General features: G+C 42.0%; 1 protein-coding gene across 1 annotated transcript; it reads right to left on the reverse strand.

Annotated features, from left to right (window-relative positions):
- Positions 1-1,857: 1,857 nt before the first annotated feature.
- Positions 1,858-2,805, reverse strand: LOC102927103 (olfactory receptor 3A1). The gene has a single exon (XM_006977366.3). It carries the CDS (start codon positions 2,803-2,805, stop codon positions 1,858-1,860), a length of 948 nt encoding a protein of 315 aa, XP_006977428.3.
- Between the last annotated feature and the right edge of the window lie 10,324 nt (positions 2,806-13,129).

The following is a 13,129-nucleotide window of genomic DNA, read 5'->3' on the forward strand; positions in this document are numbered from 1 at the left end:
AGATGCTGGTGGTGAGAAGTGAAGGTGAAGAAGTGGCCGTACCCTGCACTAATAGAATGAGAATCTGTGTAGAAACGTAGACTAAGAGAACCAGACAACATTAGTGGTGAGAGAGCCTTGATGACTGCTTTGTCCCTCCTGCCAAATATAAGTCAGGAAAAGGTCAAGAATTTGCTTGAGGTCAAGAACATCATGGACAGCAGAGGATATGAAGTGAGAACACGTGACATCCCCAGGCCCTTGCAGGAAGCTCATTATTTGTATCCTGAAGTTTGTCTGATGAGTCAGAAAAGATGATTCAAGACCCATCTTTCCACCTGTCTTTTGACAACATTAGTAGGCATGAATCAAAAGGCAGGAATGTAGACCTGGTGTTAATAACGATCTTTGTTGAATTCATACGCAACATCCCCTCATTCCTGCTCTTTCGTCATCTGGGAGACATTCTTCCTGACTTTATAGGTGCCTTTCTGTCTAGAGAAATGGCAGAGGAGCCCCAGGCACTCTACCACACTCAGCAAAACTGGAGATATTGTTTTCTTAGGACAGAGAACGGACTACAAAAACAGTTTCAGGGTTGTCAAAAACTGGTTATTGCTGGACCACACAGAATGGGAAGCACAAATCATCCATCCCTGACATATAAACCTTATCCCTCTCAAATCTTTTAACAGCCTCTTGCTATGTTACTGATTAGTTTGCATTCTTTCCCATCTGCTCTTCTATCCCTGTAGCCCATGTCACCTTCACTAATGCTTCTATTATTTCTTCTCAACCTACTTGACCTTCTATCCTAACTTCTCCATCATTTAGTCATGTTTTCTCACAAATGCTCTACCTCCAATCTTGCTTCTGTCCCTCTTCCATACCCTTTCTTTCCATCTCTCTCTTAGCCCATCCCTTCACTCTGTCTACCCACATCAAATACCATGGAGAAGTTAAGCCACAAATTCAGGTCAAAAGAGAATGTTATAGAGATGGTCTGTAGAGATATCAACCAGACAGCAACACTTTCAAGGACAAGTTATTAGTCCAAAAAACATGGGAGGAGGAAGATGCACCTAAACAATGACTGGATTGATGACTGGTGAAGAGAAAATGGGATGTAAGAACACTCTAGGTTAGAGCCGGCCTCTTTCACTGACAGGGTGAGGCATCACAGTGCCGTCTGCATTCACACATGGGTTTACATCTTGGAGGTGTATGGAGAAGAGTAGGAATTTAGAGAGGAATTTAATGTTGAATAATGGGGGGTTTAAAATGCTTAAATGTTTAGATTATAAATTCTTTCAAAAATTTAGGAACACATAAGAATGGTAATTGAGGGAAACTCGTTTTTGCATTGTAACTTTTCTGACATGTGAGTGGAGTTTTAATATTTACAATCAGGTCTGTGAACTACATCCAGATACCAAGATCTCTAGAATTACAAGGAAATATAAAACCACAGAGAGAGCTCCCTCCCCATTTCCTCTGAATCTTATAAGAATTTTCTAAGAGGAATGAGCTTTTCCCTTCTAGGCTTAGGTTGCAGAGACAGGCCAACTATTCCAGAAATTGAAGAATAAATATGACCCCTGAGGAGGATGCTTTCTGAGACACTCTGGGAACTCCAGCTCAAGGGAAAATAAGGTGACTAAAGGTGTAACTCATCAAAGGGAAGACCTGGGAGAACCTATGTACATACGATCTATACCTGGCTATGACCTCTTTCAAGGACAATAAATATTATCCCTTATTTTAAGCTTTGAGATGAAAAGAGTTCTGAACATTTGTTGTAATGTTTGATGCTATAAGACACTCACATCCCTGGGTTTAGTTTTGAAAGAAATAGATGGAAGGAACCTTGAGACCCCCTTAAGCTGCTGGCCGCCTCCCCGTAAATACCCTCCAGAGAGCAGCCTGCACATCAGGGTTCCTGAGGCTGTAGATGAGCGGGTTCAGCATGGGGTTGATGACAGTGTTGAAAATCCCAATAGCTTTATCCTTATCTGACAGTTTGATAGAACCAAGTCTCATATAGTTAAAGATGCCTGCGCCATAGAATATGGCAACCACAGTCAGGTGGGAGCTACACGTGGAGAAGGCTTTCTTCCTGCCTTCAGCAGAGCGGATTCGCAGAACTGCAGCTGCCACGTGGATGTAGGAGGTGAAAATGAGTGTCATGGGGGTTCCTGCCATTATGAAACCCACTGCAAAGAGCAGCAGCTCATTGAGCTGGGTGCTGGAGCAGGACAGCTGGAAGAGCTGGGGCAGGTCACAGTAGAAGTGATTGATCACATTGGGACCACAGAAGTTGAGTGTGGATATGGCCACGGTGTGAGTCAGTGCATTGCTGAAGGCACAAGTCCAGGACGTGGCCACCAAGATCCTCTGGACTGTGTGGTTCATGCGGGTGCTGTAGGTGAGGGGCCGGCAGATGGCCAGGAACCGGTCATAAGCCATGGCTGTCAACAGAAAGCAGTCAACCCCAACCAGCAGATGGAAGAAAAAGAGCTGTGTGAGGCAGTCTCCATATGGAATTGTACGCTTGTGGGACAAGAACCGAACCAACATGCAGGGAATAGTGACGCTGATGCACCCCACGTCCATCACTGACAGGTTCCCCAGGAAGAAGTACATGGGAGTGTGGAGTTTGGGTTCCACCAAGACAGCTGCCAGGATGCTAAGGTTGCCCACAACTGTGGCCATGTAAGCCAAGAGGAAGAGTATGAAGACAACTGGCCACAGCTCTGGTGTCTCCACCAAACCCAGCAGGATGAATTCAGTAACACTTGTTCCATTGGCTCTAGGCTTTGGCTGCATGAGTTCCTCTAAAGAAACAACCAGGCAGGAAAACCATGAGCTCTCTCAATGAATTGGGGAAATTTAAATCATAGCTGCTAGAAAACTTACCAATTAGAAACTTAAAGGAGGAACTTATATCACTCCTTCCCTTCCCTTTCCTCTCTCCAAATGATGTCATTTTATAATAATCTCAAAATAGACAAGAAGTCATTTAAGAAGTGTAACCTGTTGTTGTTGAGGTACTAGGGTTGCTTGAGTGTCAGTGTGTTTGTATCTTGTATCAAAGTTTGTATGATGGAAAAAATTGTTTATCTGCAAAAATAAAAGAACTATCAAGACAATAGGAGTTAAAAATTTAAGAAGTCCCTATTTACTTAAAATATAATCACTATTGTGTTTTCCTTAAGAAGTGAAATTCTCATGGTATAAAGTTATAAGATTGAAGCAGGTTGTGTGTATGAGAGAAAGAGTGTGTGTGAGCGTGAGAGAGGAAGAGAGTGTGTGTGAGAGAGAGAGAATGTTTGTGAGAGAGTTGTGTGTGTGTGTGTAAGAGAGAGTGTGAGAAAGAGAAAGAGATAATGACAGAGAGAGAGAGAGAGAGAGAGAGAGAGAGAGAGAGAGAGAGAGAGAGAGAGAGAGAGAGAAGGAAATCTCAATCTCACCACTGGCTTTAACTAAGGTGGCATTTACTTTCTTGGCTGTTCCAGCTTTCCAAACTGTCTACAGTTGACACAGAGTTTTAAATGCTATGTGTGCCACAGCTGGAACTGCTCATGTAAACCTACTACATACTACATCACAGTGAACTAATGCAGCAAAAGAGAAACAGCTCTCTTTCTCTGCAGCAGCCAATGCCTGGGATGTGGACAGTTTTCTTGGGACATTCTCTGATAACACTTCCAGATGAGGTACTGGTAAGCTTGCTCTAGGCTAGGCACTGTTCCAAGGACTTTACTTGTAGTAGTTAATTAACTCCTTCAGCATCACTGTAGAATGAGTACTATTTCATTCCTTGTTCACATCAAGAAAAACATGAGCATGCATAATGCAAGAGACATGGGCAGGGCAGGTTTAACCCTCTATAGCCCCTGCTCTTAACTACCAACACTTCAGTTAATCCCAGGATCTCAAGGGCTCAAGGTCTTGCCTTTCTTAAATTCTTCCTGAAGCTCTCTGTGAACCACTCCTATGACTCAGAGTTCCACTAATTCCTGTGGCTGGGCTTTTGTGAACCCCAGGTCTTGCCTTAGAGGCAAGTAGTTGAAGTTCAAATGAGTGCCTTAGTGGGTCATAGCCACAGCAGCTTTTCATCTTGATTTCCTGCATCCTCATCATTACTTCTGGCAGTTTCTCTGCATAGAATGTTCTTGCAGTGTCCTATGGCACATTTCCATGATAGGTGCAAATGATGCTATTTCCTGACCGGTTCCTGCCCATTCCAGAGTGACACTTGTGTCTTCACAATCCTAACACACTTTGATTATATTCTACATGTTGCTAACCTATAGAAATCTTTTAGCTCTTTACCTAATCACTCCAGTTTAATTCAAGGGAAGAATCCATATCTTATTTCTCTTTGGGACCTATATGAATAGATCTACTGTATCTGTGCACCACTTCACAAATAAATGGATGGCTGCACCAGTTGACAAAAAAGGAGCTTCTGTGACTAGCAAGAATTATTCAAAAGATTTTTAAGGGCTAAATATGAATTTGGAAAAGCTAGACTTTGAAAGGAGGGTGGATAGAGTTGAGTGAGAAGCACTGGTTTTCCTCCAGTTGAGATGATAATCAGAAATACCTTTTAATATAAACTTTACAAATCATTTTTACAGTCAGAACAATTATTCCTTAAAAAATAAAACCCAGTCATGCCATGGCACAGAACACTAGCTGTTGCCTTGATCTCTATCAAGAAGAGAATAAGCATGTATGAAGTCACCTAAGACCACCATCCAGAAGTCTGTGGTTGATTGGATTTTGAGAGGACCATCGCTGGTGAAGATCATCGCTGGTAACACCACCACTGGTGAGGACCATTGCTGACACTGAACCAGCTCTTTCACTCACTTGCAGAAGACTTGTCATCTGGAGCAAGTATCTTTTTTTATTTTGAGACACAGATCAACATATCTGTAAAGCCAGGAAGGTCAACTACCTAAGAAACAGCTGAAATCCCTTTCTGGTGACTTAAGGACAAAGAAAGGGCCACGAAAACTCACCAGTGATGGCTCAGGACCAATGTGGTTTTGTGGAAAATGATGTGAAACACACAAACTCCTTCTGCTTCAGTGAAAACAATAAGGAGCTGTATATAGAGAGAGCAAGGGAGAAAGAGAGGGAGCAACAAGACAAAGAGAGGCTGAGGCATCTCTGTCCTGGGATTTTCCATCATAGTGTCAGCCTCTTGGGACTTCAAAATTAGTGCCTAGAAATGGGAGGAGGGTGTGCATACAGGCGAGGTCAGGTCAAAGATCCAAGCCCTAATAAACACCACTGTGGTGTGGCAATGGAGTCTCACATCACATGGGGACCCAGAGATTTTCCCATGTCTTTGTTCTCACCCTCATATTGTCTACAGCCATTCAGAGGAGATGGACACAAGCTCAGTTTAGCAGACAGGGTATGCAGGGCTGCCTGCTGCCCCAGAGCCACCCAGGGAATTAGAGGTGGCACCAGGACTGTTTGGGTCTCTAGGCTAAGAAAACAGCTCCTTTTTGTGCCTGCTACAAACAGGATTTGACAGGACTCCACAAGGCTGACTTTTAAGTTTGTGGATGAGGAGAGAAACATCTTTGGGTCTGAGGATGAAAGGGAAACTCAAGAAAGGAGGGGAATCAGAAGAGGTCCATGGCAACCAAACCAAATCCTCAAGGATAAAATGTGTTCCCACCAAGAACCTTGTTAGTGAGGTCCATGGGGACTACGTCTTGGGATTCCTGTAATGATGCTGGGAAAGGCCTTGGAAGCACTGTTCTGGGAAAAACAGGAAGTGGGGGCGTGTGCAAAGTTGTTTCCTCCTGTGGGTTTCAGGCCCTTAGATGCTGAGAGCCTCAGTGATACAGATGATGGAAGAGGGAATCAGAGCAGCTGTGCAGCGTAATCTTCAAACTCTTTAGCCCTCTCAACAACTGATGAGCTGCCTGAACCCCTGGTGCAGTGCACGCTCTGAGGGATGGACAGACTTGTGCTCCATTTCTTAGTACCCTCAACTTTCTTATCTGTGAAACGCCCCTGATTTTCTTTCTTAGTTTTTCTGTGAGAATTAAACTCTATAATATACACAGAGTTCCTTTTAGGGGATGGCCAATATTTTTATTAACTTAAGAACAATGGATAATATTTACTATATGCTTACTATATTCACATATGAAGTACTTTACATGGGGTTGATTGAGTTCCAATCAGTCCTTCCAATGATTCTGTCATGTACCTATATCCCTCACATTTTACAGATTAATAAATTGAATTTCAAAATGATTCAGTCATTTTCTTATAGCCACACAGGAATTTGAGGATGAGAGGTTTAAATATTTGTACTTTTAAATCTATTTTTGTGTGCAGCATTAGCTTTTCTGTTTATCTCATTTAACATTTATTTTTTAGAATTCATACACAATACTATAATTACATCATTCCCACTGCAATTTCCCCTTCTTAAACTCCCCCTGTGCCCTTCTATTCCTTCTCAAGTTCATGACCCCTTTTAAAATTATTATTATTATTATTATTATTATTATTATTATTATTATATATAAATACAACCTACTGGTCCCATTTAGTGTTGCTTGAATATATGTATGTTTAGGGCTGGGATTGGATCATTTAGGGGCTCATCCCTATGGAAGACTGATTTTCTTCCTCTCTTAGAAGCCATTAATTGCCTGTAGCTCTTTGTCTAGGTTTAGGGCCTTGTGAGATTTCCCTCAGCCATGTTGGGATGTCAGCTAGTATTGACATGGTGTGGGTCTTGATTGTTTAGGCAACCATACTGTAAATATTTCATTGGTGTAACTCGCTGTCATCTCTAGAAGACACTACCTCACAGCAGACTGCCTGGTCCTCTAGCTCTTACTGTTTTTCTGTTCCTCTTCCTTGATATTCCCTGAGCCTAGATGTAGGAGTTGCATTGTAGACGTGTCAGTTGGAGACTGGTACCCTACTGTCATTTGTTCTCTGGTTTTGACCACTTGTAGATTTCTATAATGGTCTCTGTCTGCTGCAAAGAGAAGTTTCTTTGATGAGGGGTGAAAACTAAAGGTATTTATGGCTCTAAGGATAAGAATGTAGAATAGAGGCAGTAGTAGTCTGTCCTCTAGAGTCTATGACTCCACCAGCCATGAGTAGTTGGCTAGGTTCATAGTACTAGACATGAATTCTCTCCTACTAAGTGGATCTTAAATACAATTACACAGTTGTTGGTTCCCTCTAAGGCATAGGTGCCACTATTGTACTCTTAGGTATATCATGCCATTCTGTTCATTGTTGGGGTTCATAAGCTTTACAGATGGATAGGACCATTGATTACTTCATCCCTTGACATCTTGCATAGCACCTTTGGATACTATTGGTAGTTCTGATATTTGTGATGTCTATGTAGGATAAACAGGCGATGAGCCCAAGACATCTTAATCCCAGTAATAGCAACCTGTGATCCATGCTTATTAGCCTGGTTCATAATGCTAAATCATAATTTTAGCTTCTACTTTCACACAATTCTATTAAACCTGCCACCTACTCTCTTCATGAAAAAGTACAAACCTGTTATGTGGGAAGCTGACTTCTCAATATTGATATTAGATTCTTGGCCCCTGTCTTCATTATTTTTCTGTCCCTGTGACAAACACTATGACCAAGGCAACATATTATACAAAAGCATCTGATTGGGCCTCACTGTTACAGAGGATTAGAGTCCATGATCATCATGGCAAGGACCATGGCAGCAGGCAGGCAGACATGGTCCTGGAGCAATAGCTGAGAGCTGGCATCTGGTGAACAAGCAAGAGGTAGGGAAAGAGACAGCTAACTGGAAATGGTGTATATTTTTCAAACCTCAAAGTCTGCTTCTAGTGACATACCTCTTCCAACAAGGTCACACCTCCTCATCCTTCTCAAGCAATCCCACCAATGAGATACCAAGCATTCAAGCATATGAGTCTATGGGGACCATTCTCATTCAAACCACCACAGTCCCCAAAGCCTACTTAAGGATGTAGTGTATGACTGTAGAGGCTTTTCATTGTCCAGCAATGTTTTTTTCTAAATATAAAACCAAAAATACTATAGTGAAAATTTTTCAATGACAACAGAAGCTAAAACATCAATAAAATTTATGATAAAGCTAGTTATGCTTTCCTAAATATTTCTTGAATAAAAGGGAAAGAGCTACTGCTACATTATTAGATGAATGACCTAATATAATGACAAGCCAGGGCTGAACTGAATTTTCAACTTAGGTTAGTCTTGTACTGGTCATTGTGTCTTTTTATGCTTTGAATGTGAAATACACCCTGCAGGCTAACATGCTTGAGCACATGGTCCCTAGTTGATGGGATCTATTTTGGGATCCTGTTTTGGGATCTGTAGAATCTTTGGAGTGGGAAGCATAGTGACTGTCTTAAGGTTTTATTGCTGTGAAGAGACACCATGATCATGGCAACTCTTACAAAGAAAAAAACATTTAATTGGGGCTTCCTTACAGTTTCAGAGGTTTAGGCCATTATCATTATGGCAGGACATGGCAGCATGCAGGCAGGCATGGTGCTGGAGAAGGAACTGAGAGTCCTACATTCCCCTAGGCAGCAGAGGGAAAAACTGTGTCACACTGGGTGTAGTTTGATCACCCAAGGCCACACCTCCTAATAGTGTCATTCCCTATGGGCCAAGAATTCAAATACATGAGTTTATGGAGGCCATTCCTATTCAAACCACCACATTTTCAACCTGATCCTACTTCTGGCTTAAGCTTTCTGCTTCCTTAACTGTCAAGAAACATGGCACAACCATGCATCAAGCTCCCCCAGCCTTGAACGGAGCTACCCAGGCTCTGTACCCTTCCTGTCATAATGGAACTCTGAACAAAAGTAAACCTCTCCCCACTTAAATTGCTTCTAGTCAGTATTTTGTCAGGAGATGAGAAAAGATGATACAGATATTTAACCTTTGGCTTCAGTTTAAAGTTACGTTGGACAAGCAGCCCCAGCAGAGGCCTGACAGAAATAAAGAATCTTTGGTTTTGAAGAGGCCAAGGTGTAAAGTGAGGGAAGATAGCAACAATTTCAGGCTCCAGACCAAGCTATTCTTGCCCTTGGACCTAGAGCCGAGTAGCTCTAGTCATAATTGAAGCATTGGTGGCTTTAAGAAGCTCTAAGGGGCCTCTTCTGATCACCAATAGAAGGGTCAAATGTGAACGTTAGTGTTTCAGAGCAAACCTATGCATTCTGGAGGCAGGTGTTCTCCTTTTGAGACACAGTTCCTATTTAGTCACTGGGCACTGGGACACAAATACATAACCATAGGCTATCAAGTACCTATGTAACTCCAACTACTCATAATGAGATGAGTGTTCTCTTTCTCCTTGCATTGTGCCATGGAGGAGGCAGAGTTCTTTGTGATCACAGACAAACACAAGGGGAACCAGAGATGTTAAACATACAGTGTTACTCCTTCAAAGGAAGTGATGCCCAACCTGTTATCTGTCCAGAAGGCTGGAAGCAGATGTGGTAAATATCCTGGTAACATTTAAGCTATCTCTGTGGCTGAGACCACACCAGATCCTGCCCCAGACTCTTAAAATGAGCTTGTTTTTCCAGTTGATCTAGAGAACATATCTTTCCATTTTTATGGTGTCACAGATAGTCTATAGAACCCATCTTTATGGAAGGTGTCACATGTACTTTGCAAAAAGTTTTGATGTAGTCACATCTGATCTTTACTTAGCTTACTTTGTTCCTCAAGGAGGTTTGTGTGTGCTTTATTGAGCACACAGGACTGAGTTAATTACCACCAGGAAAGCTTTCACCAAATTGTGCTGTGCTTGAATATGCCTAAAATAAACTACTTGGGGTCAGATTCCCAAAGTTTGAATCAACACTGGCTACTTAGTCATGTTGAACTAAACTGACTTCTTGCCTCCTATGGATTGTCAATTGCCATGGTGATCACAGAGACAACCCCACCCCACCCCCACAGCAACAGATAGTTTTACTGGGTATAATAGTCTGATCTGGCAGTTTTCCTCTTACAGAACTAAAAATACAACCTTCTGCCCCTTCTGGGTTCTAGAGTCTCCACTGGAAATTGGTTAGTTATTCTAAAAGGGCTGGCTTTTGTATATGACTTAGCCCATCTGTTTGTCACTCCCACATTTTCTTCTCTCTAAATACTTAGTGTTTTGATTGTAATATAATTTAGGGAGTTTCTTCTCTGGTCCTGTTTGGCATCCTTTGTGTCTCTTGCATCTGGATGGGCATCTCTTGCCCTAAATTTGAAATTTTTTTCTTCTGTGATTTTGTTGGAAATATTTTTTATGTCTTTGGCACCACGTTCTCCTTCTTCATGCACATACTTTATAAATTGAGTCTTTACTGTGTCTTATGGATCTCATATGCTCCTTCCAATCAAACTTTTTTTTGTCACTGACTTTAACCAGAAGGTCTAATTCTACTTTATCCTCAAACCCTAATATTTCATCCCCCATGTGACCCATTCTATTGGTGACACTTTCCACTGAGATTTGTTTTATCATTTGGCTTATTGAATTTTTCATTTGAAGGATCATTACAGTTTTCTTTTTCATCAGTATTTCTATCTCTGTTGAATTCTATTTTCTTATCTTAATTTACTTCTTTATTTCATCCAACTGTTAGTATTTTCATGAAATTCATTCAGGATTTGTCGGGGGGTTGTGGGGGTTGCTCTTAAAATTCATTCACATGTTTGTGTCCTCTTTGAGATCTTTGGATATAATTATATCATTGTTTTCAGTTATCTGTTTGGAATCTTCTAAGTCACTGCCATGGCAGCCATTGCTATGGAACTGGTAGTTTTTAGAGAAGACATTTTGTCTTGAGTATTCCTAACACTAGTGTTTCTATATTGGATCTACTCATCTAGAATGTTTGCTGGTTATGACTTTCTGCAAAACCTGTGTGAGTGAGTTTTCTTCCCCTACTACTTGATACTGTCCTTGCTTTGTGGACTTTTGCTCAGCTCATTATTTTTAAAAGTTCAGACATGGAGAGGCTTGGTATTGATTCATCTATGGGATATTTGAAGATGATCTCATCTGGATTTCAGGGGCCCATGGCTTCTGACCTCATAAACCAGACTCCATGCTGTTTGGTGAGAGGCTGTTCCAGGGACAAGGACTTTATGCATCCTCCAGGCTCAAGAGCTGGAGTTTGTAAATGCTTAGGAATTTGTATGATTGTTAATTTCATGAACTGGAGTGCGTGGGTGTGTGTAGCATTGTAGATGTGAGTGACTCATGGAATCTCCTGCTTTCCCACTCGGTGAGTGTGCACTGGGATGTCTACTGGGAATAAGGTATCACAAGTTGTCATGCTTTCCCGACTTCACAATCTAGGGTATGCATGAGGCAGAAATTGTGTGGATATAGGTCCCAAAACATCTAGAATGCTTGGGCAGTGTGAGTACACTGAGCATCAGAATCGTGTGTATGGAGCAGGAAGTCTGGGGACCTCTTGATAATGGGTACAAGTCGATTCAACTGGGGGATGTCAAGCCTGGTACTGGAAACCTACTTAACTACCTGGCGCTAGTGACACCGTGGATCTTAGAGGAGAACCTATTACTGCTACTATACTAAGAAAGCATAATTTCCAACTGCATTTCCAAATACATATCCTTATACCAGTAAGTGTAGTCCCGACCCCTCATTACAGAAGCTTCTCTTTGCAGCAGACTGAGACCATTACAGAAAACCATAACTAGTCAAGATGCAGAAACAATTGATCTTGGGGTGCCCAGGCCTGATGGGTACATCTACAACACAACTCCTGCACCTCAGGGGCAATCACAGAAGAGGGACTGGAAAGATTGTAGGAAGCAGAGGACCAGGAAATCTACCATGAGACTGTGTCTTCTAGAAATGGCAGGGAAGCGACATCCATGGTACCTCAACAATAGGGCTGCCTAAGCAAGACCTGAACAATAATAATACCAATAGACATGCTATCATATAAGGGAGAAATCTCATGGAATCCTACACCCTAGACAAAGAACTTCAGAAAATAAGGGATGCTGACAGAGAAAGAATACGTTTTTCCCAAGAATGAGTCCCCTAACTGGTTATCCAGTACTAAGTGGTCAGTCCTGAAATCATATATATACAAACAACACTTAATGAACACAGCAGGTTGTAGTCATATACTTATGCATTTATGTATATGTAACAATAACAATGAGAAACCATGAAACTGAGAGAGAGGAGACTTGGAGGGCATTGGACAGAGGAAAGGGAAGAGTTGCAATTATGTAATTATATTTTAATTAAAAAATTTTTTTTTAAAAAATCACTAGGCTGCACAAGAGCTTTTGACAGCCAGAGCCCCTAACAGGCCCAGGCTGTACCAGGCCTGCAATGGCAGCCACAGCAACAGGAATTCTTCATAACTTTTTGATAGCTCTTCCCTGATTGGCTAGATGTGGTTAAAGATTTAGTTGATTAAGGCCCATCTGGTCCTGCACAAAGATTGTTAATCCCTTATTGACAGTAAAATGTGTCTGGTTTGTTCTCTGTCTTTGTCCTCCATTCTTGGAGGGGGTGGGACAAGAATCAGAGTGGAGGAGATGAGAGATGATCTTTACCCATCTACTGTTTCATTATCTGCTTGGGGCCTGATGTTTGCAGGGCTGTGGAAATGTGTGCAGGAGGAGATAGGTCCAAGGACTTTGACTCTGTCTCCTCCAGGAAAGGTAGGGAGGGATGGAATTATGTGTAGGAGGAATGGAGACCTCTAACCTGGCCAGAATGGGCTTCCAGCATCAGAAACATTCATGGGAAGTGGGGTGGCTAGGGACCTTTAACCTGACTTGTGGGGTACTTTTGGGGTGTGAAAAGTGTGCACATGAGGTACAAAGTCAAGGGACCCCTTACCTGTCCAGACCAGGAAGTCATGGGGTGCTGGAAGTGTGTGTGGGAGCAGAGGGTCTGGAGACCTCAAACCTGTCTGTGTAGGGTGGTCAGGGAGCTTTTGGTGTAGTGGAGTGTGGATAAGACGTGGGTGGTCTGGGATGTCTTGCCTATCTGGGATAGGTGTTTGTAGATCCAGGGAAATGTTGAAAACTAATTTTCTTATAATTATGACACAATATCCAT

This window comes from Peromyscus maniculatus, chromosome 8 (assembly GCF_049852395.1).
Source record: "Peromyscus maniculatus bairdii isolate BWxNUB_F1_BW_parent chromosome 8, HU_Pman_BW_mat_3.1, whole genome shotgun sequence".
NCBI classification, from domain to species: Eukaryota; Metazoa; Chordata; class Mammalia; order Rodentia; family Cricetidae; genus Peromyscus; species Peromyscus maniculatus.

What these genes read in the sequence shown, in the direction of transcription:
- LOC102927103 (XM_006977366.3), bottom strand. Translation starts at nt 2,805, where the DNA reads ATGCAGCCAAAGCCTAGAGCCAATGGAACAAGTGTTACTGAATTCATC.